We start from the raw sequence: 25994 nt of genomic DNA, 5'->3' as shown, positions 1-25994 counted from the left end.
GAGCAGCTGTTAAATGACAGTACCAGCAAAATTTTCAGCATATCAGAAATTAGACTGGGATGGCTTTACGCTTCCCAGAGCTGTGAAATGTGCACTATGCCATGTGTACTTGGTGTAACAACAGTGCTGAAACATGGTCCAACTCTAACATACCATCCCCAAGACTGTTGTTGGGCTTAGGCCAGAACTGGGGAAGGAGGACCAGGAGAAAGCCTTTGGTAATATTTGTGCCTGAAAATATTTCCTTGGCTGCCTTTGGCAACCGAAAGTATTTTTTTATGCATCTGAGGACAGCAGAAATACCTTCATTATTTTCTGTATCATAAACGTGCCAATTTTCTTGCCAGCTAAATCAATAAAATGAAATTGTTAGGGGGATGTAAAGCACAGTAGGACCAAGAAAGGGATAAGGTGTGGGGGTCTAAAGAAGGTGTTTGTGAATATAGTGTGCCTATTTAAAACAGTGTGGGTGAGCCTATTTATTGAGAAATACCTGTGAGAAACACCACTCCTGGCAAAGTTAGCAGCTCTGCTTTTTCAGATCCAGACAGTAAGTTTTAAAAAACCCCTAATTGCTCATGAAATGGCTAATAGCCCCTGTTTAAAAAATGTGCATTGGAGAAGAGATAAAAAAGGTAATTCTTGCAAGTGACAGGGTGTTGTTGTAATCCAATTAAGCAATGGAAATTCCCACAGCATGTGTGGCTTCCCTAGCTCATGTAGTTTGTCATCCAGCCCCTTGTTGGTGTGTCTGTATTTAAAAATCATGCCACATAAGTGTGCCTGGCTTTGCTGGAGCTTCACTCTGCATCGATTTGGCTTGAGCTACTTTCCCATGACCTGAAAAAAATCTGTTGTTCCATGCTTGGAGAAAACAGTTTAGATGAAACAGTATAGATAATATCCAATAAGAAATAAACATATGCCTGTATATATATGATTTTTTTTTAAATCCCTGCAAGTGTACATTCTAGCCTAGGCACAATGTGCTCCAGGACCAGGCAATTTATCCCATTAGCGAGGTTAAGGAATGCCACTGCTGCATCCAGATGCCTTTGGTTCCTATTGCAGCCATCTCACTACCTACCTCCCAAGTTTAATCAGCCTTTGCCTATGTATGGATTGAGGCTCTAGACAGGAAATGAAATGCTGAATTTGCTCCATATTTTTGTCCCAGAAAATTGCATCATGCTTACATAATTGCCGTCTGCGGGCCTGATTAAACCTCTTCACGTGAATGCTTCCAAGAGCAGCCACTGGCTTCAGAACAGACTGCATGGCAAGGGCAGAAACATATTTTTTTATAAAAATTAATTTTCTCTATTCCCTGAAGGCGTCACAGCTTCATGTCTCTGAAGGTTACTAGCTGGCAAGGCAAGTTGCAAATCCACGTGTAGTGTGGGAAGTGCCAATATTTTGATTACTCTCAGTATGACTGTGGCCCCAGGAGTCAAAGCACACTGATATGAGGAGCTATAAAAAGGAGCTCCAAAGCTTGCTGCGTACCACTGCAGCTGCCTGGAGAATCAACATTACCCATGGAAATCTGCAGAAAGGTTTTTGCTCTCAGCTGCCACCCTACAGCTGCATCAGAAAAGAAGGCTCAAGGCTGCAAGTGACAATGCTGGAAAGAGCAGGGAATGAGAAATTACAGGGTAGTGCCCCCGGTGTGAAAAATGTGGCAAAATTATATGCTGAAAGTGATCGAGAAAAAATACTTGGAACGTTATTAGCAGGAAGTGTTCCTAAGAGAGGGTCAAGGTTGTCCTTAGAAAAAGGTCAGTAACTATCACAGACCAGTAACCCAACAGTGTGGAACTGAGTAAACCAAAAGAGAGGTTCCTAGTAGTTAATTGCTTGATGAATCTAGGTGATGTCAGGCTGCAGCTCTGTAAAATGTGTTTGTTATTTCAACTGAAAAAATTAAGTATTTTCTAGATGGCTTTGTTTTGATTGTTTTGTTTTTACTTTTGTACTTGAATGATCATGAGGGGTATACTGAAAGCACTTTAAATTCATGCAGATGATGTTTTCTTTCCTGGCTGCATAAGTACAAGGCTTATAACTGAACTTTGAAATTTTGCAGGAGGAGGTGGCAGGCAAGACTGGAGATTATTAACAACTTCTTACTTCTCCCATCTCCTTTTTTTTTGTCCTTATCTCTGAAGGTATCATGCCTAGCAAATCCAGCATCTGGAAGACCTACTGATAAGGGGCAAGGTTTAACCTGGATGTTCTCCGGCTGTCTACTGCAATTTGACATTTAATTAGTTGGGACATGGGAAGGCAAATCTTCTGGCCTTCAGTTGCCTCTGCATTAGGACTCTGGAAGGGCTCTTAATTCAATAGTCTCAAACCATGTCCTATTCTGTAAGAAGCAAGGCAGAGTTATAATTACAGGTATGTAAATACCATCACTGCACATAAATACAAAGTGCTATCTGTGAATAACATTATCTATTTTACCTAATTGTCTCTATTCAGTTAAGAATTTCTCTAAAAAATGCGAATTAAGGAAAAAATCCTTAAAGTAATGACACAGTTTTTTTGTAAAAAGGAGAGGGTATACTTATTTATTCAGGAAGAGACACCCATTCCTTACGTGAAACAAGGCGGGAGTTCTCCAGGAGTGCAGGTAATCCTAGATTTCTATAGTTAAATACTATTATATAATGCATAGGTACAAGGCCACCAAGTTCGGGTCAGATCACCAAATTCCCTTTCTGTAAGCTCCCAGCTTTGAAGCATTGAACACTGCAAAGTTAACATGCACTCAAGGAGGTTGTTTTCCTCCGTAGCTTTCTGCATGTTTATTCCTTACACATTTTTCTAACTCATATAGTCAAGGTATCATGTGAAGTGTCATGTTATTTTTACATTCCTTTGAAAGGTAAGAAACTTTGGTTGCCACATCTAAGATCAAACGATGACTTCTTTCTGTCTTTCTTTGTCAGGTGATTGTTTCACCTGGAGGGACAATTCAGTTCTCATTTTGTGTTAATTTGCAGATAAAATGTACGCCAAACTCTAATGTTATCACTAGCTGATAGATTGTAAGGATTGCAATTGTTTTAATTATCTTTTTGTATTTCAGTTATTTCTGACACTGTTCTTCCCTGTCCTAGGGTAATCAAATTGTGGAGGGAATGTAGCTCTCCAAACTATTAGCAACATTTTGGTATTTCCACACTTTTCTGCATAAGTGGTTACAAAAATAATATGTTCTCAGCTAGCATTTTGAATCTTTTTTCCATTTAAAATGTACACCAGATTTTTTTTTTCAACCAAGAAATTTTATTTTAACTATGTGTCAGCTTACAAGAACTGTACAAGTTAATTTGCTGTTATTATCCAGTGAACCATAGCAATAATTTCATATGACCATGCTACACATTTGTTTGGCTTCTGCAACAGGTACCTTGTTTTTCTGAGTTTTTGTATTTCTCAACAGTATTTTTTTCAATAATTTTCTTCTCAGAAGCTCCAATAGTATTATTTTAATAATAATTGCCTTTTAGATGACATCTTGTCCCCACCAGTGCTCCATGAGCAATTGATGAACTTCTGAGCACAGTCAAGTAAGCTTGATGATAATTATCTTTCCTGATTTGTGCCAAGTCATTTTTTCACTTGACTGCAAAAGTGAAAGCATCTTGTTATTAGATGTTGATGGAAAATTGACCACAGTCACAAATTATATGTAGGTATAAATCAACCCACCAATATACATAAATAAAACTTAGAATTGACAGTCGACCATTATAGTTTTGCCTGCTGTAGACATCTCCTGCAGGGGCCCTTGTTCTTTGCCCCACTCGGTTAGAATTTAGCTCATGGTATCAACATATGATGAAAGCATTTAGCATTCCACAGAATGAGTCTGTAAGTAATTCCAGCTGCAGTTCTCTTGACTACACTGTTCTGAAAATATCTCTCTGACACAGCTTTTTGCATTTTGATGGCAGTGTAAATGCCCTGTACAAAATTAGCTGAGATTTACAGGCTTTGAGCATTTAATATGTATGCAACTTATATTTTGTGTAAATGAAACACCTTTCAGCAAAGAAAGCTTAGATTCAATCTGACAGAAGTCACTGGAGTTTGCAGGAAGGGGCTGTGTTCATCACGCCTCTATTAATAATTTTCAGTTCTTTGTTTCAGCCTGTCCCAGTTCTTGTGGTTCAAACAGATGTGGCACTACAGGGCCAGAGAGCAAGAAGAGGAGATGGTTCTGCTACAGAATGAAAATCTCTCATTCAAGCCTTTGCCTTAGTAAAAACCAGGTGATTTCTCTCTCCAGCTCCTGTGCTCAGCTCTGAAGCCCACCCAGGGCTGCTGCTCTGGGAGGTGTGCACTGGGAAGCTCTAGGACTCCTTCTAGCCAGAAATGTCTATTCCCTGCCTGAACCATCTGGCTCTCACAAAATATAGCACACATCTGTTATTTCTATCACATCTCGTGTCTTTTTATTGTGTCACCAAAAAACAGAGGCTGGGGGCTATATGTTAAATCAGGCCAGGTCTTACATGTGAAGGTTGAGCCACAACTTCCCTTCAGATGTGAGCAGCCAGGGAAAGCAAACATGATGGAACTACAAGTAGAGAGAACACAAGCTTAGCCTTACATCCAGGAGAGAAAATGCTGCTGCACTGACTATTGGGCAGAACAACATGGAGCATTTCCCCTGCACAACACAGGATTGAATTCATACAGCAAATATAGACAGCAGATTTCCTAGTCTTGTTCCTATATGAAAGCTGAGAATTGAATGTTTAGATGCCAGGAGGATGGACAACTGCTGGAGGACATTCGTGGAGCCACCCCGTGCTTCAGAACAGAAAAGGAAAACCAAAACAAACCAAAACAGAACAAAACAGAAGAGTGCTTCTACAAAGAGGATTCTTGAAACCCTATTTTAAGGAGTATGTAGCCTCTCAAAGTGTGACTGAGGGAACTGAGGGAACCTGTGTCACTCTCACCTAAAAGGAGGCTGTGGTGTGGTGGGGGTTGGTCTCTTCTCCCGGGTAACTATTGGTAGGAGAGGAAACAGCCTCAAGTTGCACCAGGAGAGGTTTAGATTGGTAATGAAGAAAAAATACTTCACTGAAAGGCTTGTCAGGAACTGGAACAGGCTGCCCAGGGAAGTGTTGAGTCACCATCCCCGGAGATATTTACAACACAAGTACACGTGGTGCGTAGGGACATAGTTTAATGGTTGACTTGGCAGTGCTGTGTTTATGGTTGGAATCGATCTTAAAGGTCTTTTACAACCTAAATATTTCTATGAGTCTGTTCTACTCGGTGTGGAAAAACACTGGTGGCTCTTTTGATTGCCGTGGCTGCATTTTGTAGTACTGATGTGTGGTTACTACAAGGGGTGGTTTCTGTTCACAGTGTAGTTTCTAACATGAAACAAATGCCAGATTAGTGAAGTGTTGTATTTCCCACATCAGTGATTGTGTTCCTGGCAACACTTCCGAGTCCCAGGGGAGAGAGGTAATACTGGCCATTACAGTCAAGATTACCTGGTGATAATAAACAGTACTTAAAAAAACCTCAGAGCTGCTGTCAAGGGTCCTCACAAAGAGGACACCTGTAACTAACCGAGACATCTCTGGTGGTCTTTTCTGGGAAGAAATAGCGATTAAGTAACACATGAGAACAAATGGCTGGTTTTAGCATTTCTATCATCTGTTTTTCTGCTTGAGCACCCTTCAGTGTCTCCTGTATATAAATCCTCCTGCCCTTAACTGGCTTTTACACTTGCACTTCCCTTACCCCCAGAGCTGTTTGTAGTGTTCAGGTTCATACTGTATTTAATTTTCCTCACTAAACGCTTTTGAAAGTCAGTAGAATAACATCAAATAATATTTGAGAAGTATGCAGCGGATGATTGCAAAGAAGAAAGATGCAAAGGCTGAAATGTTTGTACTTATGTTGACCAAAGGCATCTGAGATCTCCACCCTGAACATTTGTACTTTAATTGAGTTAATGGCCTGTCCTATTAAAGATGGGGTAAAAATAGTTTAGAAGTGAAGCAAAATCCCTTTTTGAGTATGAGAAGAAATGAGACAGGACACCACAGAAAGTGACTGCATCAGGAGTTTTGCAGCTCTAGTTTGAACATGGTTATTTTTAGAGGGCTTGTTATACATATCAACAACACTAATGACTGCCAGCAGTGACAACCATGTTCCTAGAGCCAGCACATCGTGTGCAGCTCTTGTGATTTAGCTAAAGCATGTTTTTGCCAAGTAGCTGTTAAGTAATTAATTTTTTTTCTTCCCCACCAAATTGAATTGTGCAAATTTCTTTTGCCTCTCTTTCCCTTCAGGTTGCCATTTTTAAAAGTAAAACTGTGGGGAACAAAGGCCTTACAAAGTAGGTCATGACAGGTTTCCATGGGCAAAACTAGCCTGAGGTAAGTGAGTGATGTGGAGCCAACCCAAGCTTGTGTGGAGTGCAAGGGGAAGGATGGATCAGGGAGCATAAGACTGGACCAGTTCACCCAGGTACAGGATCTGAGTGGGTGAAAACTTACAGGTATTAGTGTTTAGGTCTGATAGGGCAATGTAAGAAGGTGTAGCACAAAGACACCAGTCAGAGCCCATCTTGCCCTGAGTATTCCCCACTGGGATATCTAAAGGCAGTCCCTGGGAGGATGGTTTGTGCTTTGAAACGAGAAGGGAATGCAATTCAATTACTTGAATTTTCATCTGTTGTCTTTGCCTCTGTAAATTTACAACCTTTTGTTCTCATTTAATGGGGTGAACAGTTTACTGCAACACTGGAGGGTTGGGTTTTTTTTGTGTTATGGGTGGTTACCGTGTTTTCCTATTGCCTTCTTTTTATTGCTATTCTGTGGTTCTTCTAACATTCTGGGGAGCAAGACAGTCCCTACAGAGAAACTTGTTCCCTTCATTACTTAACCCTGAAAAGAGCAGAGAGCAAGACTCCTGCAGCCCCTAGCAGGGGACACGCAGACACCTTTGCCTTAAAAACTCACATTCTGCTGTCAGAAGGGTGTCCTGGGCTGGCCCAGAATACAAGAGCTCATCCATGACAATATTCCTTCTGCCTTTGCCAAGGATGGCTGCCTTATTGCTGGTTACTATTCTCAGGCTGTTTGCTCACAGCAGTGCCCTGTGGTGATATTCATGAGTGATAAAACAGCCTCGTTTAAAAAAAAAAAGCTTCCACTAGGTGTGCAGGCTGGGGAGTGCAAGTTGACTGGGAAGCTGTGGGGGGTCAGAGGGAGCATTCATTCTGCTCTGCTGCAGCAGCAAAGCAGCCGGGAGAAATCTCAGTGCAGATGCTATTGGGGAATGTCAAAAGGGCCTTGAAGCAAACTATGAAGGATTTGGTTGTTGAACTCAGCAAAACACCCTCCAGACATCTTCAAGTCTGGAAAATGGAAAGAAAGATCCAGATCCTACAAAATGCTCTGGCTAGGCAGGGCCACTTTGCTGTTGGTTTGTACTCAGTGAAGCTACCGAGCCCACTACAGACACATCAAAGCCCTTTGCTTTTGAAAAAATCTGGGTGAGGGCTCTCTAAAATTTCTTGTGTGGGCTGGAGGGAGCTGTGCTCTCATTGGAGAGAGTTAAACAAATCTTGCTGAGATTTCCAGGTGTGCAGACTTTCTCCCATGTCACCTGTGAGACAGCAAACCATGAGATGCTTTTTGTCAGCAGTAATCTGGGGGCAGCAGTTTAATGATTTCCATATGTTAAAATACAAATGTACACCCAGTGCCAAGCAGTAAGGGGGTTGCAGACCCCAGTCCTCTGGTGCTTCATAAGACCCTACAGCAACTTCAGTCTCAGCTGGGCATGGAAGCCCTGTGTGTGCTGGGAAAGGCAGAGGTAATGGCATAGAGAGCTTTGCATCAAGGCAAGGGGTTTAGTCAGCCAAGAAATGGGCTTTTTTCAGCCAAAAAATGCCATGCATGCAAAGGGAATGCCCCCAGGCTAGTGAAATAGGCTAATGAGGTATTGGCTCTGCTTCCCCTCTTCTATTCACAGGGCCCACAAACCACTGTGGGGTCAAAGACAAGCTATTAAGACCTAGAAGCAAAGTAGAGTCTGTGGGCAGAAGGAGGGATGGAGTACTAAGTGCTGCTCATCGTGGTCTTCTGAGCATAAAGCAAGAAGTTTTGTCCTTTATCACTACTCAGATTTTGCTATCTTTTGTCCTTTTCTCCTTTCCTGGTACTGTAGGAGACCTCTACCCTCTTCTGCACTCTGCAGCCTCTTGCTGGCTGAGAGCATCCCTGCAGCAGCACCACAACACCTCCAGTCGTGGCAGCATCCCTGCAGCACTGGGTGTTGGCTGTGCAGTCATGGGCAAGTCCACTCATGTCTGTGTCCAGGCTCTTGAAAAAACCCACCCGTTCCATGTGGGTGAGTGAAGGACAGTGGCAGTGGTGGCAGAGCATGGAGTTTACCTGAGCTGACCAGTCAGTGCTGCACTACAGCACACAGCTTACCTCTGTCGCCTGGCCTCTGGGGACAAACACGGTGGCAGAGCTCAGATCTGGTGCAGATGTATCAGGCTGGGCTTGTTTGCAGTGCAGTTGTGGTCCAATAACTGAGACAGCATCCTCCTGCAGTGCTTGGAAACATCCAAGGGGATGCTGCTGCATGCTTTGCAGCAACACTGTCAGCAGCATCAGGAGCTTCCTGTCCTTTGGGCTGTCCAGGGCTCCAAGCTGCAGAGGATGCTGCCTTCCTCCCCCTCAAAGCTCCTCCCTGCAGTTGGGATGGTGGCAGAAGGAAAGTCCTAAGTTATCCAGAGAGGAGTGGGTACCTCACTGGAGAACAGGAGGGATGGAAAAATTGCCCCAGATGTTTTAGGCCTTTTGGCACCAAATTTAAGATTTGGAGCCTGAATAGCACTCCAATAAAAATGGGTTGGGATTTTTTGTTGTTTTGGTTTTGGTTTTGGTTTTTTTAGTTTTTGGGGGTTTTTTGTTTGTTTGTTGGGGTTTTTTTTTGTTTGTTTGTTTTTAATGGCTGCAAGTGCTTTCTTTAACAAAATAACTCTGAAGCTTCAGACTGGAAAGATTACTAAATTACTGAAAACTCTTTGTTTTAGGAGTTTTCCCAGGAGTTAATAAGCAGCTGCATGTTGGAAGGACATTCCTACTGCTGTGGCTCTAGGGAAGGCTCAGAATCTTTATTGAAAAATAAATGGAAAATTTGACCCACAGAACAAGTTCTTGATGTTTCTTGGAAATACATGATTCACATTCCAACCTCATTTTGTAGCTCTTGGACAGGACAGAAATGTATGGGGAAAGGTAGGAAAGTGGAAAGGAAGTGAGGGAAGCCAGAAATAGGAAATGTGTATGTCATAGGATGAGCTTAGCAGAGTTTCCATGTGGGCAGTCAGGGAAAAATATGTATTCTTGTGTCTATTAAAAGTTCTCTTTTCAACTTCATAGCTTTACTTCTGTGAATTGATCAGGGATTTCATATGCATTTAAAACACAGATATGGATTTTGAAAAATAGATATATGGAAAATGCATTTTCCTGAAAGTATGTGATTTTATACCTCCTCGGAGAATTTGGCTCACAGATCAGTAACAGTGCAAGTTGTTGCTTGAGTCTTAGGTTTGGGCCTTGTTGTGGGACCTTTGGAGTGAGTCAGTCAATATGAATACCTTTTAATTCTCATCTGTATACTATTAAAGAATATTTGGGAAACAATATGATAGTGTAATCATTACCTACCTTAACTTTGCATCCTGGAAGAGTGTTCTTAATGATTTTGTGCTGTGGATTGTGGCTGCTGCTCAAGTGGGTGGTGGAGTTCCTATTCCCATTGCAAATAATAGTGTTTAATGTTTGGCAAAAGTACCAGTATTACCATCTTGAGGGCAATATCCTCATGGATACCATGAGTTAACATGGATAACATCAGTTGCAGCTGGTCCTGCACATGAATCTAAGTATTGCAGGAGAGGCATCGGGGAGGGTGAAGAGTTAACTTTTTAGGTATCTTTTTCGGTAGGATTTGTTTTTCAGACTCCCTTGAGGACGAAGGGCTTTTCCCCCTCTCCAAATGGCAAACTCGCCATCTGCAGGCCAGCAGGACCACTCACAAAGATCAGGAAACAAAGCAGTGCTGCAAACTGCGGGACACCTTGCTTATGGGAATCGTAGGATTTCCTCTTCTTTTACACACTATTCAGTGAAAAAAAAAAAAAAAAAAAAAAAAAGCCCTTTGGGTGTTATCCCAAAGAAGTTTTGAGTGTCTGTCTCTGGAGTTTTATCCCACTGGACTGTTGAAAAAAATGTAAAAAAAATGCACTTGATGTCCTTCTGCAGCAGAAGGCTTCTCATGCCTGCTTTTGCCTTCAAGGAGCCTTCAAGCTCACTGCAGGGCTCCTGGCCTCATCAGCTTCCCAGCCCAGGCCTGAGCACCCTCCCTCTGCTACTAGAAATCGGCACAAGTTTCCCCATGAAACATAGTTTTAATTGGAACATACTGTTTCTGAAGCTTATATATATATATTCTGTTTTTTCCAGGAGAACATGTTGTATTTTGAAAAATACAGGAAGCTTCAGGTTTGTTTGTCAGGTGGGAGGAACATTTGTGGAACTCATTTTTCTATTTGAAATAAATTTCTAGGGAGAAAAATTACCTTTATTTCATTCTCTCTCTTGTTGTAGCACTGATGAACCACAGTTGCATCCAATTAACATCTTAATTAAAAGTAAAAAAGAGCAGCACATGTTTTATTTTTCTAATATTTTTTTCTATTCAGCCCTTAAAGATGAAACTGAGGAAGCCTTAGTTTCACCCTGTTTTGAATAAAAGCTTCCCAAAGGAAAACACACAGAGTCCATCTTCCTCAGCAACAGCAGGGTTCGTAAGCACCACAGAGGAACCAGGCAATCTGCAGCTCTCCCTTTGCCAGCCCTGAAAACTCTGTCCTAAACAAGACAATACAGCATGCTAATGAGAAACAGCAGAGCCTTGTTACTCTCACTCCTCCTGTGCTTAATCTGTGGGACATTTGGCCCCACTGGTCCTAAAAACCATGAGCAAGACCCAAGCTGGTCTGCCCTGGCCTCTTGTCAGGTGTTGGTATTGTCCCACCTGGAGCATCTTCTGCTGCAGAGGGAACTGCTCCACTGCCCTGAGGTTACAAGGAGGGGCTACCAAGCAAGGGGCTGCCCAGCAAACCTGTCTAAGCCTGGGGGTCCTGTCACTGCTGGTTGGCTTAATACACTCTTACAATCCTTCTCAGTCCCAGGGAACTCCAAGGGGAATTTTAATAACCTTCATGGAGGCTGCAGTGGTCTCACAGCCTTCAGGAGTGAAGCTGAACTGTTCTTCAGCCCTGGGAAGTGGACCATCATCTCATTGTAGTTTAAGCCCTGAGATTTGCAAAAAGATTGTTTTCACTTAAACCTGGGTTTCTAAGGAAGAGAGCAAGGAGAGAGACCTGATTTTGCATGTCTGCCTAGAGCTGGGCGCTAGTTGTGTATATTGGACAGCAGTGGCCATTTATTTTAAAAAGATATTTTAAAATGTCAGTGAACCAAGTTTTAAATACAAAACTAATCCTCAGTGATAGCTTGTTTGAAAGTGAGCACCCAGAGGTTGCACCTGTGCTCCATTTCTGTGGCTTCCAGGTGAATGCTGGAAACGAGGGACTGAAATGAAGAGAAAATAATAAATTTAATCTTGTTGCAGTTTTCACTTTGCCTGGAAACTTCAGGTGAGCTCTTGGTGCAGTCAGATAGGTGGTATACCCACATATATAGACATGTTGCAGACTTTTAAAGAACTTGCCCAAAGAACTTAAGTATCTCATATACAGAGACAGGCACCAAGGCGAGGGGAAAATCATTCATTCCCGTTATGCAGGTGGAAAAGTAAGATGCAGGAAGAACCTGATTCTTTTGGAGGATTCACTGGGGAATTCACTGCCCTCCACTGGGGGAGGGCAGGGGAGTCAAGACTTACCTGAATTTTCATTATGTCGTCTTAGGAACAGCTTGTGCTTAAGTGCTTGCCTCAGTGTGAGATTTGAACAAGTTGGTTTCTTTTAATACTGAGTGACATTCAGCTTGATACTGGCTCCTGCTGAGCTATGTGCTCCCACACGCTGTATACACACAGCTTTTTACCTTTATGCTTTTTGCAAGTATGGCTTTTAGGAGCTGGTGAAGAGAAACACCAGAGGAATATCAGAACCCCCTAAGCAACTACTAGCATTGGTTTGAGTAGCAACAGGGGAGTTGCAGCTCTATTAAGTATATATCTGAAAAAACATTGCCTGTGTATGGCATTGCTTTGGTCACCTGTGTGCTCGTGTGGGTTGTGTCCTACTGCAGCTCAGCCCATGCTGCACCATCATTTTCACGCTCAGCAGCCATCCCACCTACACAAATATCCTGGAGAAATAACACTGAAAGAGCCAAAGGGGAGGTGAGGGTGAGTGACAATGGTTTTGGAAGAGGAGACGACTCGTGGGACAATGGCAAGTGTGGATGGGCAGCCTCTGTCCTGCTTTCTCTTGGCTGCTGATGTCCAGGTGGTGGCTCCAGGCTGGGTGCTTGCCATGCACCGGCCAGAGCTGGCACCCAAGCATCCCTTGGCCACAACAACCCCATGCAGCGCTACAGGCTGGGGACAGAGTGGCTGGAGAGCAGCCAGGCAGAAAGGGACCTGGGAATCTGCATCGACAAGAAACTGAACATGAGCCAGCAGTGTGCCCAGGTGGCAAGAAGGCCAATGGCATCCTGGCCTGTATCAAAAACAGCGTCACCAGCAGGTCCAGGGAGGTGATTCTTCCCCTGTACTCAGCGCTGGTTAGGCCACACCTCGAGTACTGTGTCCAGTTCTGGGCCCCTCAGTTTAAGAAGGATGTAGAGGTCTTGGAACAGGTCCAAAGGAGGGCAACCAGGCTGGTGAAGGGACTCGAGCACAGGCCCTATGAGGAGAGGCTGAGAGAGCTGGGGCTGTTCAGCCTGAAGAAGAGGAGGCTCAGGGGAGACCTCATTGCTGTCTACAGCTACCTGAAAGGAGGCTGTAGCGAGGTGGGAACTGGACTCTTTTCACAGACGACCTTCAACAAGACAAGAGGACACAGTCTTAAGTTGTGCCAGGGGAGGTTTAGGTTAGATATTAGAAAGAATTTCTTCATGGAGAGGGTGATCAGGCTATGGAATGGACTGCCCGGTGAGGTGGTAGATTCTCCGTCCCTGGAGACATTTAAAAAAAGACTGGATGTGGCACTCAGTGCCATGGTCTAGCAACTGCTCCGGTGGGTCAAGGGTTGGACTAGATGATCTCTGAGGTCCCTTCCAACCTGGCTAATTCTATGATTCTATGATTCCTGCAGTGTATGGCCTCTGCTTTGCACAGGTGAGCTGTGAGGATGCAGTGAGTGCCAACTTACTGCCCGACATGTTGTGACTTGGAAGAATAGAACTGAACTTGGCTCCTCCAAAACACTTTCAGATGGGGCAGAGTTAACTTTTAGCAAGATCCCTCTTCTCTTCACTGGCATTTGCTGGAGCAGAGGAATGACTGTAGTGTAACAAGGCAACCAGGTGCCACTAATTGCCAGGGAGTGAGCATGAGCTTGTGTTAAGCCCACCTGTGCCTGATTAGGGTGGGCCCCCACTGCGCATGAGCAGAACCAGGGGGCCAATAAAAGGTGAGGCCTAAGGCACAGGCTCAGCTCAGTCCTGAGCAAGCCAGCAGAGAGGTCAGTTGCTCTTGGAGCAACAGCACCGATCTGGGCTGGTCAACTCTGAGAGCCATAGGCTTAGAGCATTGCTCGTGAGTCTCTGCTGGAACACCTGGTTGGACCTTGAAGCGTCGTTCCCTAAGAGAGGTTTGTCTTGCTACAAATGACCCATCTCAGGAAGGGCCAGTGGTCACCCCAGGTTTTGTTCCTCACAGGCTAGCCCCAGCTTTGCCTAGCTACTCCATCTGAGCAGCAGGCAGGGCTGGGGCACATTCAGGTCACCATCGGTGAAGGTCACCCTCCACTGCTCTGTGTATTACTGCATTTCCATATTCAAAGTTCAGTTTTGCCCAGCAGTAGATGCTGCTTTCCTTCAAGGTTGTGTATGAATGAGTAGCTGCCCAAAGGCTTTCTACAGCTTTAATGCACTATTGTGGCCACCAGATTACTGGCTTCTCCTTTCAGCCTTTGATCATGGATAGCCAAACCTGATCCAGCCCTGCCACAGTGTCAGGCTTGTTTCGGGTGTGCATTTAATCACTCTCATCACCAAGCCAAAGCAAGATAGAAAGTCATATTAGTGGCCTGGCCACTCCCACACTAAGAACATCATAGGATGAGGAGGTTGGTCCCAATAATCTGCACCTTAGCCCATCATTGCTCCTATTTCAGTGGCTTGAGTCACCTCCCTGGCATGCAGCCCAGAGTCTGAGGAGCCAGCTGGGACAGGGAAGCAAGGAGCAAGTTGAAGAAAATGCAGCTTTTCTTGTTTCTTTCAAAGAGCACGATATTTGCATAATTTATGCTCTATGTTTTCTACCTATTCCCAGCTGCCCCATGGAACATAGCATGTGTCAGCTCTCTTGGGTGTAAGGAATACAGTTTGCATACTGATGACATATTCACAAGCACTGTTTGTCTTCGTTTCTCATGCTCCTTCTTTGATAATGACAGAATGATTACAAGATTGTTATTTTGTACACTTTTATTACTTTAGTCTTCTCAACACACAAGTAAGACACAGTGGTACAAATAAGTAACCCATCTAAGAAGGAAAACAGATTTATTAAGAAATCTGTATGGTATGAAAATGGTACAGACTTACTTGTTACATGATGGGTGTAATTTAAATGAGTTAATAAAGAAGATGTCTTTTGGTGATTTCTGTTCTTCTGTAACAAGTTTCCTGGAGCCTGGAGGCAGTTAGAGCTGAGGTACATTTGGTGGAACCTTGTCTGGGTTCTTGGATCACCACTACTCTCACACTGTTCCCATTCTTTGGTAGAATCATAGAATCATAGAATTGGCTGGGTTGGAAGGGACCTCAGAGATCATCAAGTCCAACCCTTGAACCACCGTTGCCGTTGTTAGACCATGGCACTGAGTGCCACATCCAGTCTCTTTTTAAATATCTCCAGGGATGGAGAATCCACTGCTTCATGAATGAAAGATCTCAGATGGGGGCTCTGAGCAGCCTTTGGGTAGTCCAGTGTATTGGTGTGAAACACAAAAGACACAAGGATTTAACTCTGATGGTGGAACTTGGTTAGACCTGGGTTTTCTTGGTAAGGATGTGCAGTGTCCAAGAGTTTTCTTTTTTTGACTCCCTCAAGAAGCCTCAGGGATGACAGTGATTGGAAGGACTTGCCTTCTTTTTAGGCAGTATCTCAGCTCTATATAAACTCTCTCACCTCCCTGCAAGGGCCAGAATGACTGGTTTAGCAGCTGCAGTGGTGTAGGCCCAAAAGGTGTGTGATCTGCAGAAAGTGGTTGCAATTCCTTGTGGTTGAAAGCAAACTGTGCTGCTTGCCTTCACCCGCAGGACTGCCATGATCTGACTGCTGCTGCACTCTTGTTTCTTTTTTTCACAGCCTGTTTGTTTGTTTGTAGATGCAGGGGCAAGTAAGTTCCTGTGAAATTCTCCTGTATTTCAGAAATCTGAGTTGTTTTTTTTTTTTTTTAAAGGCGGTTTGGCTGCATATCAGGAGGCATCTTATGAAAAAACCTTCATTTTCAGAGAGGAAGCTCTGAGCACTACCCCATAAAATTGTGTTCTTTGATAAGATGTCCCATGTTGGATATTTGGAGTCACAATCTATTTTCACAAACATAGGCCCTAATAGCTATTTGGTGGCTTTTTGAGGATAAGGAGTTCGGTGCATTATAGATTTTTACAGCTTTATGACCTCAGGAAGTTTCCCCTCTGGCAGTACATTTCTGCTGTTGTGTGATGTGCATCACTGAAAGCCTCCTGCAACACTTGCTTGCCAAGTGAAAATCCTGCCACGTGAAGCTGTTCTTGCACCTGCAGCTCTGTGAAATACAAGCAACTGAAGGCATGCTGGAGACAAACCAAGTACTGTAAAGGGAGGGGTCTAGCAATTCTCAAAACGGTTTCAGGTCATAAGAGGTAAAGTATTGACCTACTGATTGTTTGGTTTTTCACTATGTAAAGAACCCTTCAGTTGTTAAGAAAGCAGCTACCCAGCAAGATTCTTTTCCTTTGTTGAGAGTTCTCATCAAGGAGTGAAAAAGGTTTCATTCTATAAGAAGAGATGCTCGTGGAAATGAAAAAGAAAAATAAAGGGCAATTTTTTCTGCTGTTCCCACCGTTATTCTCACTTTATTCATCCCTGCTTGCTTGCAACCTGCTTTACAGATCCGGCCATTAGGTGGAGCGTTTCTCCTGCCAGCAGCCCAGAGATGTCACATGTGGCATTTCGGGGCTGGGAGGGATGCTTTACCGAAGTGCTGAATAATCCCTGTGTCCTGGGATCTGCTGGATACAGGTGGAAACGAAACAAACCAAAAAAAACAATGGAGGAGGGAACATTGCATTTTAATATAAGGCCTTTTCTGTTCTCTTTAGTGCTTTCTCTTATTACCAGCTCCATTGACATTTAAAAAAAGTACAAAGGGGAAAACCTGAGAAAATTACAACTTAAAGTCTTGGTCTATCATTTTTGTCATGCACAATGTGTTAAAGGTTGTCCAAAACACAGCTTTAGAGGTTGCTGATAAGTTACTAAGTTATTTCACAGTTCAGAGGCAGAAGTGTGTATTCATTAATTTGCTGTTAAATTTGAACAATTTGGAATCAGGTGGCACTACCAGGACAACTTTTTCTTCCCAGTTTTGAGGTCTGGAGAAAAGTAGTGACATATTTCCTAATTTTGATGTGGACCACTCGTGCCTTGTGGTACAGCACTGGCCTGAGGTCTTCCACTGGATAAACTTCCCCAAACTGTTCCAGGGCCTGGGCATTTTTTTTGCTGACTGTAGCTATGCTTGATAGCCCCTTTTTCAATATTAAAAAAAAAAAAAAAAAAAAAAAGAGAGAGAGAGAGAGAGAAAAGCAAAAGAAAGGGAAGGGAAGGGAAGGGAAAGGAAGAGAAGGGAAAGGAAGGGAAGGGAAGGGAAGGGAAGGGAAGGAAAGGAAAGGAAAGGAAAGGAAAGGAAAGGAAAGGAAAGGAAAGGAAAGGAAAGGAAAGGAAAGGAAAGGAAAGGAAAGGAAAGGAAAGGAAAGGAAAGGAAAGGAAAGGAAAGGAAAGGAAAGGAAAGGAAAGGAAAGGAAAGGAAGAGAAAAAAGGAATCAGCAAGGGAGAGCTCTTCATCACAGTTTAAATGAGATAATGCTCACTCTTAGCAGCTGTTTTTTGATCTGGGTGGGGGAAAGGGAGCCCTCAGCCCTTCCCCTGGTCTCTCTGAGCTCTTTTGGCACCTGATGCCCCAGAAATATGGGCATCACATTTAATTAATGAATATTTTGGAGAAAGTGTTGTTTTCTTTACCCTCTGGGGCCTGGGTTTGTCCCAGTTTGCTTCAGACACCTCAGTCGAGAGCTGTGCTGCTTTAGGAGATGGAGAGTGAGGCACACCCAGAGGGCAGTTTATCTAGCACTGGGTTTGGGGACCAAAGTTAGAGCTTTGTCCCTCAGCCAGAAATGTGGGAAGGTGAATGGGGCTGCTGGAGATGACAGCCACGTGTTTAAGTGTGGGGAAGGGGACTATACTGCCACAGCAGTGTGCAGGTTTCTTTGGGTCCATGCTTGGCCACCTTAATCACCCCAAACCAATCCTTTTGTGAATCCCATACTACTTAGCCCACCTAAGAGGTGTCCTTCCAATGTGAAGTGCTGGGAGAGCTTTTTATTACAGCCTAGTTAGGGAGGACATTAAAAATTTGAAAGAATTTACTGGTGATTTCTACTGGAAGCCTGCATGGCTTCTCTGCTTGCCCCAACCTTCTATCCCGTCACTTACCACTGAGTCCCCCTCAGACCTGCTTCTTCAGCTGGCACCTTTTAGGTGCCCCAGGTCCAGCTTGGAGATGGGACTCCTCTTAAACACTTAAACAATTCCAGCTTTAACACTGCTGTGCAAAACTATGGAAGCTGAGAGATCTGCAGGCAGAAGCATCAAAAACACTTTTCCTACTCCAAGTGAAATGATAGTCCAGGAGGGCTCTCTTCACTGCCTCTTCTGTGCTGAGGTTGGAGATGTGCTTAAAGGAGAGCAGAGTCATGGGGCTTCTCCTCCTGAAGCAAAGGAGGTTGGGAAGGACTCCTCGAAACTGGGAATGAAACTTTATTTTTGTTAAGCATCTCCCATGAGCAAGGATGTCGCCAGGGTTTGAGCCTTGCCATTTGCACATCATCTGGCACAGCTGATGTAGATCTTCATACTCCTCCTGGAACTCCTGCCTTTCCTGAAATACCCATTTCTGACATTTCTTTGCTTATTATCAGTGCTAAATTTCCTGCCAGCATGATCTGGAGTGGCTTGATATGAACTGTTGCCTGCAAGACACACCAGCCTGCTATTGCTCTTCTAACCATCACCACTGGAATTCGTCTGGCCTTGCTTGCTTCTTTCCTGGAGGATTAATTGTGTCAGCTCTTGAAACACAACTCAGTGATTTGTTTAAGTGAGGCATTACCCTTAAGGGTACATATAGTGCAAATCTGCAAGGCTTTTTAAGTGCATTTCAGGGAAGAATGGTAAATTGACTTGGATGGATGATTTATGTTTTACCAGCAGAGATTAAGGCATGTGGCAGCCTGAAACTTAACTCCCCACAAGATGACTCTGCCTGACTTGTCCTGAAAATAGAGGGCTTAGTCTCCTAGTGTTGTATCTCTGCTGAGGAAAAACAAATATTTTGGGTGTAAATTGAGAGAGTTGAGGGCCTCCTGCTACGTGCTGACTACCTCTCCTTAATGGTACCTCCTTAATACCTGGAGGACAGGACAAATTATTTAATTTGTGGCAGAGTGAATTTGTTTCCAGATGTGAATAAGCAAAAATTATAAAACAAATTTTACATTTCTTTTAAAAGATTAAGAGAAGAATAACTAAAATGTCTTCTGTGCTGCCAGGAGAAGCCAGCTAATAGAGAATTGACTGTTCAAGTCTGGTGCAAATGCTTTATATTTTGAAGGCTTTTCTCAAGTGGGAAATGAAATAATGGACAATAAAAAGTAAATGACAATTTTGGCTTAGTGCAAAGTGACCACTTTATGGCAAACATTATGCTTGCCAGATCATAAAATCTCTGTGGGTGAAACACATCCCTGTGCAGAAGGGCAGCATCAGTAAATTCTGCAGGACTGGCAGCTGCATCCCCGGCTGGGCCAGCCCAGTTGTCACGTATGTGACTCGTGTGTATTGTGCTGGCAAATGGGTTGGATCTCAGCTTGCTGCCAGCCCTGCTCTTGTCCTTATTCCCTTACTGGCAATGGGTCAGGGCACTCTGCCAACCTGGGCTGGAGCAATAGTCAGTCTCATCTGTACAGAGCTTGGTTGTGGAAAGCATTGTAAAAACTGAAGGGATGCCTCTGCCATGGGGTAACAGGATCTCACTTGAGTGAACTCTTTGCTGGATAACTCTGCAACTTTCTGAAGGCAAGTCCTTAGGATGTACCTCTTGGGTTCCTCCACAGTAAGTGTTAACCTGAATGTGTGGTTACAACACTAAGCTAACCTGGCATATGGGAGAGTGGTGCTGGGAGATTTCTGTCTTTCACAGCTCTGCCACAGCACCCGAGGCAGCAACCTTGCCTTCACTTTTCCAAAAAAACATTAATCGCATGCAAGCATTACACAGAAGTTGCTTTTACTATAAAAACACAAAAAGTGAGATCCCCTCAGTAGGTTTCAGGGACACTGGTTGCTTCTTACTGCTGTTTCCCACGGCACGGAAAAATAAACTCTTCCTAAGACTTTTAACATGAGCTGTGGCACCTGCTTCATGTACGTGCACCCCTGGATTTGTAGTGGGACAGATGTCCCTGGAAGAGCTGAATTGTCCCCGCAGGGTATTGGGTCTCTCTGGCTCACATTGTCCCCAGGAAAGGTCTGCAGGGCCTTTCAGTGTGGGGATTTTCTGAGCTCTTATGCTTGCTGCATCTGCAGTAATTAAGAACCCCTTGAAAGGGAGCCTCTTTACGGCAATAATGCAGACAGTGTATGGCCAAAGTGCAAATAGCTTCAGAGGAGGTTAAATCATTATTTTTCCAATATTAATATTAATGAGGCTGAATATTTGTATTAGCAGCAAACCCTCTTGTAGCACCAATGTCCTTCGAGGATTTTTCTGTGGATATATGAAGCATTCCTTTCCTTTCCTCACTACTTTTGCTAATGGTGCCACTCAGTGCAGCAATAGATCAACAGTCCCCATTAATCTGTAGAAAGGCAGAGTTCAGAACAACCACGTTTTGACATAATTAAAGCTGACACTGCCTACCACCATTCTTGGAAGAAGTACTAGCAGAGTCTCATTAGAATAAGTAAATACAAATAGAGTTCACCCTGAACAGTCGTCTTTGTTACAAACAAAACCCATTAGCTAGAAATAAGAGTCTGGAGCAGGGCTGAATTCATGCTGATCTCAAAGCCCTTCTCATATTTAATTTATAAACTGGTGATTTATTCACTGATTAGCTAATTCATTTGCAGTGATTAATTTAATTCATGTCTTCAGGCTAATGTTTAAGAATGGGAAAAAGCCCGGCTCAAATAGATGCACATCAATGTCCTTGTGATTAAAAAATTATAATTTAATGCCCTGGATAGTAAAAGAAAAATGAAAGACAGAGAGAATAGGTAGCATGATCAGTTGTAAGTTCTTGTCTTAGCTATAGCTTAATATTTTAGCTGTGATGTTTAAATGTGTCAGCTACTGTGATGATCAGTGGCTTGAAAGATGACTCTGAGGGTCCTTCACCGTAGCTTTCCACTGTGTATTTTGACAATGATGCTGCTTTAGAGAAGTTCCCTGGTTCTGCTTTTCTCTCACTTGTTTTGCCAGCTGTTTGCCAGCTCTCCTCCCTTTCAGCAACATCTTTCTCACACCTCACCAAATTCTTTGATGAGCGTGCCTGGTACTTCTTAAATCCAGGATGTTTTCCCTTATTTTCCACAGGAACTTTTTCACATTTTGATGCATCAAAACCTGGGGATGATACGGGGGACTTCTCTGTATTAGACAAACTGGTCTCTTTTGGAACAGTATTGCTTTTATACTTTATGCCATCAGTTGGCAATGGAGTTTGATAGCTCTTTAAGTTGTCTACAGGGCCTTCCTTCCCTGAGCCATCATTGCCATGCCTCTCGGTTTGAGCTGAAGAGCTCAGCTGGTGCTTCTCTCTTCTCTCAGGACCACTATTCTCTTCCAGACTGCCAGTTTTATATGTTGGTTTTTCATCAGCTGGTGGTGTGGATTGCTTCTTTTTGGCTGTGACATTCTTTTCTTGAGGCTCCACCGATGAATTTGAAGGTGGTGACTGGCAAACCCTAGAACCTAGATCTTTGCCTTTATCTTCTACAGCACTTGCATCAGGCTCTGTAAAACTTTCAGATACAGTTTGTTGTTTTTCTCCTCTGGGAATATCTTTCTCAGGCTTTGCTGATTTACTCAAAGGAGGTAACTGATGGTTCCCAGAACACTGGTGTTTATCATTCTCATTTAAAACCTTTGTTTCAGGTGACCCGGTGTCCTCCTCTGCTGGGATCCCTTGTTTTCTCCCTTCTGAAGAGTTTCTTTCTTGAGGCTGAAGCACTTTGTTTAAAGAAGGTGACTGGTGCTTCTCAGAAGTAGATTTATTCTTTTGTTTGTCTAATGTAGTGTTAGGCTTTAAAAAGTCACCTGCTGACATCTGCTTTTCTGTCTCTAGAGGGGACAATTTCATCTCTTCCTTCATCAATGGATTCAGTGATGGTAGTTGATTTTTAGGATCACACAAAGTATTCCTCTCTCCTTCACGACTCTTTTGATTCTGCAATGGTTCTTTTTTCAAATTAGGAGGGGTATTCTCCTCATCAGTAGTCTGATTGTCCTGCCTTGATGTAGTTTTTGTTGGCACTGAATAATTTTTGAAGTCTGACTTGATGTTTCTTTCCTCTGCACTGCTATTTGCATGTTCCATTGGTTCATTTGATGAGGACTGGTGGTGTTGCCTGTTGTTACAGTAGATGTTTTCATCTACTGTCAGATCATGCTCGTGTTTCATAAAATCTCTTGAAGGTGTCAGACACTTCAAACTCTGGTCAGTATTTCTCACTCCTTGAATGTCACTATCGTGCTCCATTGAAGGTAACTGGGATGTTTGAGGTCTATGAGCATTCTTCTCATATGAAGAGTTATTATCATAATCCATGGTATCACTTGGTGTTGGGTAGCTGGGTAGTTGGTCCTCCTTGGGTTTATGCAAGACATTTCTCTCTTCTCTCTCTTCTGTCTCCATCTGATAATTCTTATGCTTCATGTCATCATCTGATGGCAGGAGCTCATCCTTTCTGTGTTTGGAGACTTTATCACTACCCTTTGTATGCTTCTTTTGGTCGGAAATCAGCTCAGTTGATGCAGGAAACAGGTTCTCTTCCAGCTTATCACTTCCTTGCTTCATGGTATCATCTGAAGTTGGTGTTTGGTTCTTCTCCAAGGGTGGTGTGGGCTTTCTTGACATCACAGTTTTATTTTCATGTTTTCCTGGCTTCTTGGTTGAAAGTGAAAGACAATTCTCCATGTTCTGACATGCATTTGTCTCTTCAGCTGTAGAGTTTTCATTTTCTATTGGATGATTTGGGGACAGCACTTTGTTCTTGAAATCACATTCATTTTTCTCCTTCACCTTAGCATCATTCCCAGAGTTAGTCAGATCCTCTGAAAAGGGTAATGAGTCCTCAAAGCCATGGCTGGCATGCTCCTCTCCCACACCACCAGCCCTCAGATCAATAGGTGGGAGAGCTGAGGGATTTTCAAGAGTATGATGGGTTCTCTGTCCTGCAATCCCACACATTGGTGTTGGGAAAGGGTTAGGTGGGGGTGACTGCCATGCCTCAGAGTCAGGCCAGGGCATCTCATCTGCAATGCCCTCTTCTCGCTCAATGAAAGACTGAGATTGATTGTGACAGGTCTCCAAGTCAGTCAAGGTACTCCTGCCCAGGGCTTGATTGTTTGCATGATTCTTCATTTCATTAGATGAAGGTAACCTGTCCTTCCCAAAATCTTCTGCAATGTAGAAGTTCTGCTTCATTAGGTCCCCTGGCAAAGGGATTTGTGTTTTTTCTAAATGAGAAGAGATGTTTTCTTCTTCTGCAGCACCTGGCTTCTGCTCCTGGCTCTCAGTTGAGAAGAGTGTATGTTTGGTCTGATTTACATCTGGATTTGATATGCCAGCACCGGAATTACCAAAGTTATTCTGTGGACTGGGCATATGAGAAGGCTGTGGCTGCTTGTTTTTTGATTCATTTTGCATTGGACTGCTGGGTGTTTTATTCTCTTCTTCCTTTTGGGTTGGGACATCAATATAATTTTTGCTAGAAATGGAGGATATCTTATCTTCACTATGATATTTTTCTCCTTCTTTGGCTTCCTCAGAAGGTCTGACTCTTAAACCTGGTGCCTCTTTTTGGTCTATGGGTGGCTTTTTGCCAGAAGCTGGTGTTAGGAGAGTTATCTGTTGATCCTCCACTGAAGGCTCAGTTTCACAAGATGCTTGAACTCCTGCACAGTGAAATGTCAGAATGTTTTCCAATTCTTTCAGCTCTGGAAAACATTCTTGGCATGTAAAGACAGGATCATTTTCTGGCTCTATGAACTCTGTGTCAGCTTCCTCTGAACTGGATAGGTACATAGTTATTTCAGGAATTTCACCTGTGTTAATATCCTGAGGACTTTGCTCGTGGGATCCATCAGCTGTGCTGGAGTAAGGTGAGTTAGAAGGTGGACTGTCTTCCTTAGCATATTGAACAGCATGGGTAGTCCCAAGTAGTGAAGTTGTATCAGGCCCGGCCATCATGTTACTTCTGTCACAATCTAGACTATATTCAGCCATGGGAGAAAGGCAGTCTGCAAGATCTTGGTTTCTATAGGTAGTAGAAAAGCTATCTAGATTAGGGTTAAAGTCAGGTCCTTGCTTTGTGGAATTTATGTCAGCCTCAGCACTATCCTTTTCATCCGACATGGCCCTGCGTGCCACCAGTAACTCTTTTTCATCCACCCTGTCCTCTGCTGCATTTGCTGCTGTTTTGTTCTCCATCAGCTCTTTGTCAGACCCCAGCTTTTCCTTCGGTGGTGTGTCATGACCCAAAGGCTGCTTTGTAGTGTTATTTTTTGACCAGCTCCAGGGATGGTTAATTTTGGTAGCCATGCTGAGTCTGGGCACCGGGACCGTGGAGCACACCAAGTACTGGGACTCTGGGCTCTTGATTCCCGTCGCTGTCATTGCAGCCGTGCGCAGCACCCTGACCTCTGGCTTACGGATGGTTTTTCTGCTCAGGGAGCTCTTAGTCTTCTTCTCACCCTTGTGCAAGAGTGATGCTTTCACCTCCGTGGCTGAACGGAGAGTGCTTTGTTCAAACTGCTCCTTCAGTTTGGACAGGACTGAACTCCTGTTGACTATTTTTGGCAAGTCGCTGTTTGGTCCTTTCTTTTTCCAGCTAGGAGACTTCTCCTTGGCTTCTTTTTCTTCGGCAGCTAAAAATTTCTTCAGGATGTCCTTCACTCTGTTTTTCCCAGTCGTGCTGCCCCACCTGGCCCTCTCACTGGGCCCTGTGTTGGCATCCTCCTCCTCTGCTTTTCCATCTCCTCTCCTACCAGCCCTGCTCACCCACAGCTTCTCTTTAATGACCAGTTTGCCAACTTCTCTTCTTTTCTTGGTGTACGGCTCACGGTTGTTGTTAAGAAACCTGGCCCTCAACAGCTGAAATCTGGTTGGATGCTGGCCCCTGTTTGGACCTGGACACGGCTGGTTACAACTCACCTTGTTTTCTTTACCTTCTGCCCATTTTGTCCTCTTGCTGCTGAGCTGTGGGTCGCCGGCTGCGAGCTCTGTGACGTACAGCAGCAGGCTGCTGAGAACAGCAAAGGCCCCTTGCTCTGTTGCCATCCTACTCAGCTTCTTCTTCAGCACCAAGGGGTCTACCAGCATCTTATCATCTCCACAAAAGCGTGTGCTTTTGGTGCTGCGCGAGAGAAAACACGAATGTTCTTTTCAAGTCATCAACATTGCCACTACCTCCTTAGTTTGCTTTAATGGCATGCTGCTGGGCATGAAATGGAGAAAAAGGTACTTCTAATTTAGGACTTCTAAAGAGGGTTGTCATTAGTGGCCTGTTAAAAAGCATGCAAGGTGCTTGACAAGCTTCATGAGGCATAGCGTGGCAGGAGCGCGCGCGGAGCTCCACGTGGTCCCACACGGCACCGTCGCCTTTTTCTTCTGTGTTTTGGGGCCAGTGGAAGCACTTTAGTGGGGCAAGCAATGTCAGTTGGGGTGACAGCATCTCCTCTGGGCCACTCCTCACTCATTCATTTAGTATTACCGTGTCCTAATGCCAGGGCAACCTCGAAGGTGTTTTCCTCTCCTGCTAGGTGAAGTGTAGGCAAAGATAAAATACGATGAGAATGCAGTTAGCAGGAAAACACAGTTCTGCCTCTGGGTTATAAAAACAAACTCAAACCATTAGAACAAAAATGAGAGGCTGAGGAGCACAAATGTGGCACTGAGAGTTCTTGAAATAAGTAGGTGCCTCCCAAGAATTAAAAAAAAAACCACCACCAAACACCAAACAAAAAACCCCAAACAACGCAGGATTTGCATTATTTGATTTTTGATAGCATTCAAATCCCAAATCAGGAGTACGCTCTTCAATCTGCTTTGTGAAACATAACATCACCACAACAACCCTGGCAGTGTCCTTTGACTACAACCCCCTTTAATCTAGAGCTGGTATGTTGGACCTACACTTGAGTTTGAAGAATTAGCCCCTTGGACAGC

At 43.7% G+C, this 25994-nt stretch overlaps 1 protein-coding gene across 1 annotated transcript in view; it reads right to left on the bottom strand.

Moving 5' to 3' along the window:
* Window positions 1-17255: 17255 nt before the first annotated feature.
* The window catches only part of ADPRHL1 (ADP-ribosylhydrolase like 1), a 37525-nt gene continuing 28786 nt past the window's right edge, over window positions 17256-25994 (bottom strand). Inside the window, exon 8 of the mRNA XM_030455483.1 lies at window positions 17256-25182. Within this exon, the coding sequence (XP_030311343.1) occupies window positions 20868-25182 (4315 nt within the window). The 3' untranslated portion in view covers window positions 17256-20867. The remainder of the gene's footprint in view (window positions 25183-25994) is intronic.

Source organism: Calypte anna, chromosome 1, assembly GCF_003957555.1.
Source record: "Calypte anna isolate BGI_N300 chromosome 1, bCalAnn1_v1.p, whole genome shotgun sequence".
Lineage (NCBI taxonomy): Eukaryota > Metazoa > Chordata > Aves > Apodiformes > Trochilidae > Calypte > Calypte anna.
Note: the sequence above shows the minus strand (reverse complement) of the source record. Positions and strands in the feature narration are given on the sequence as shown.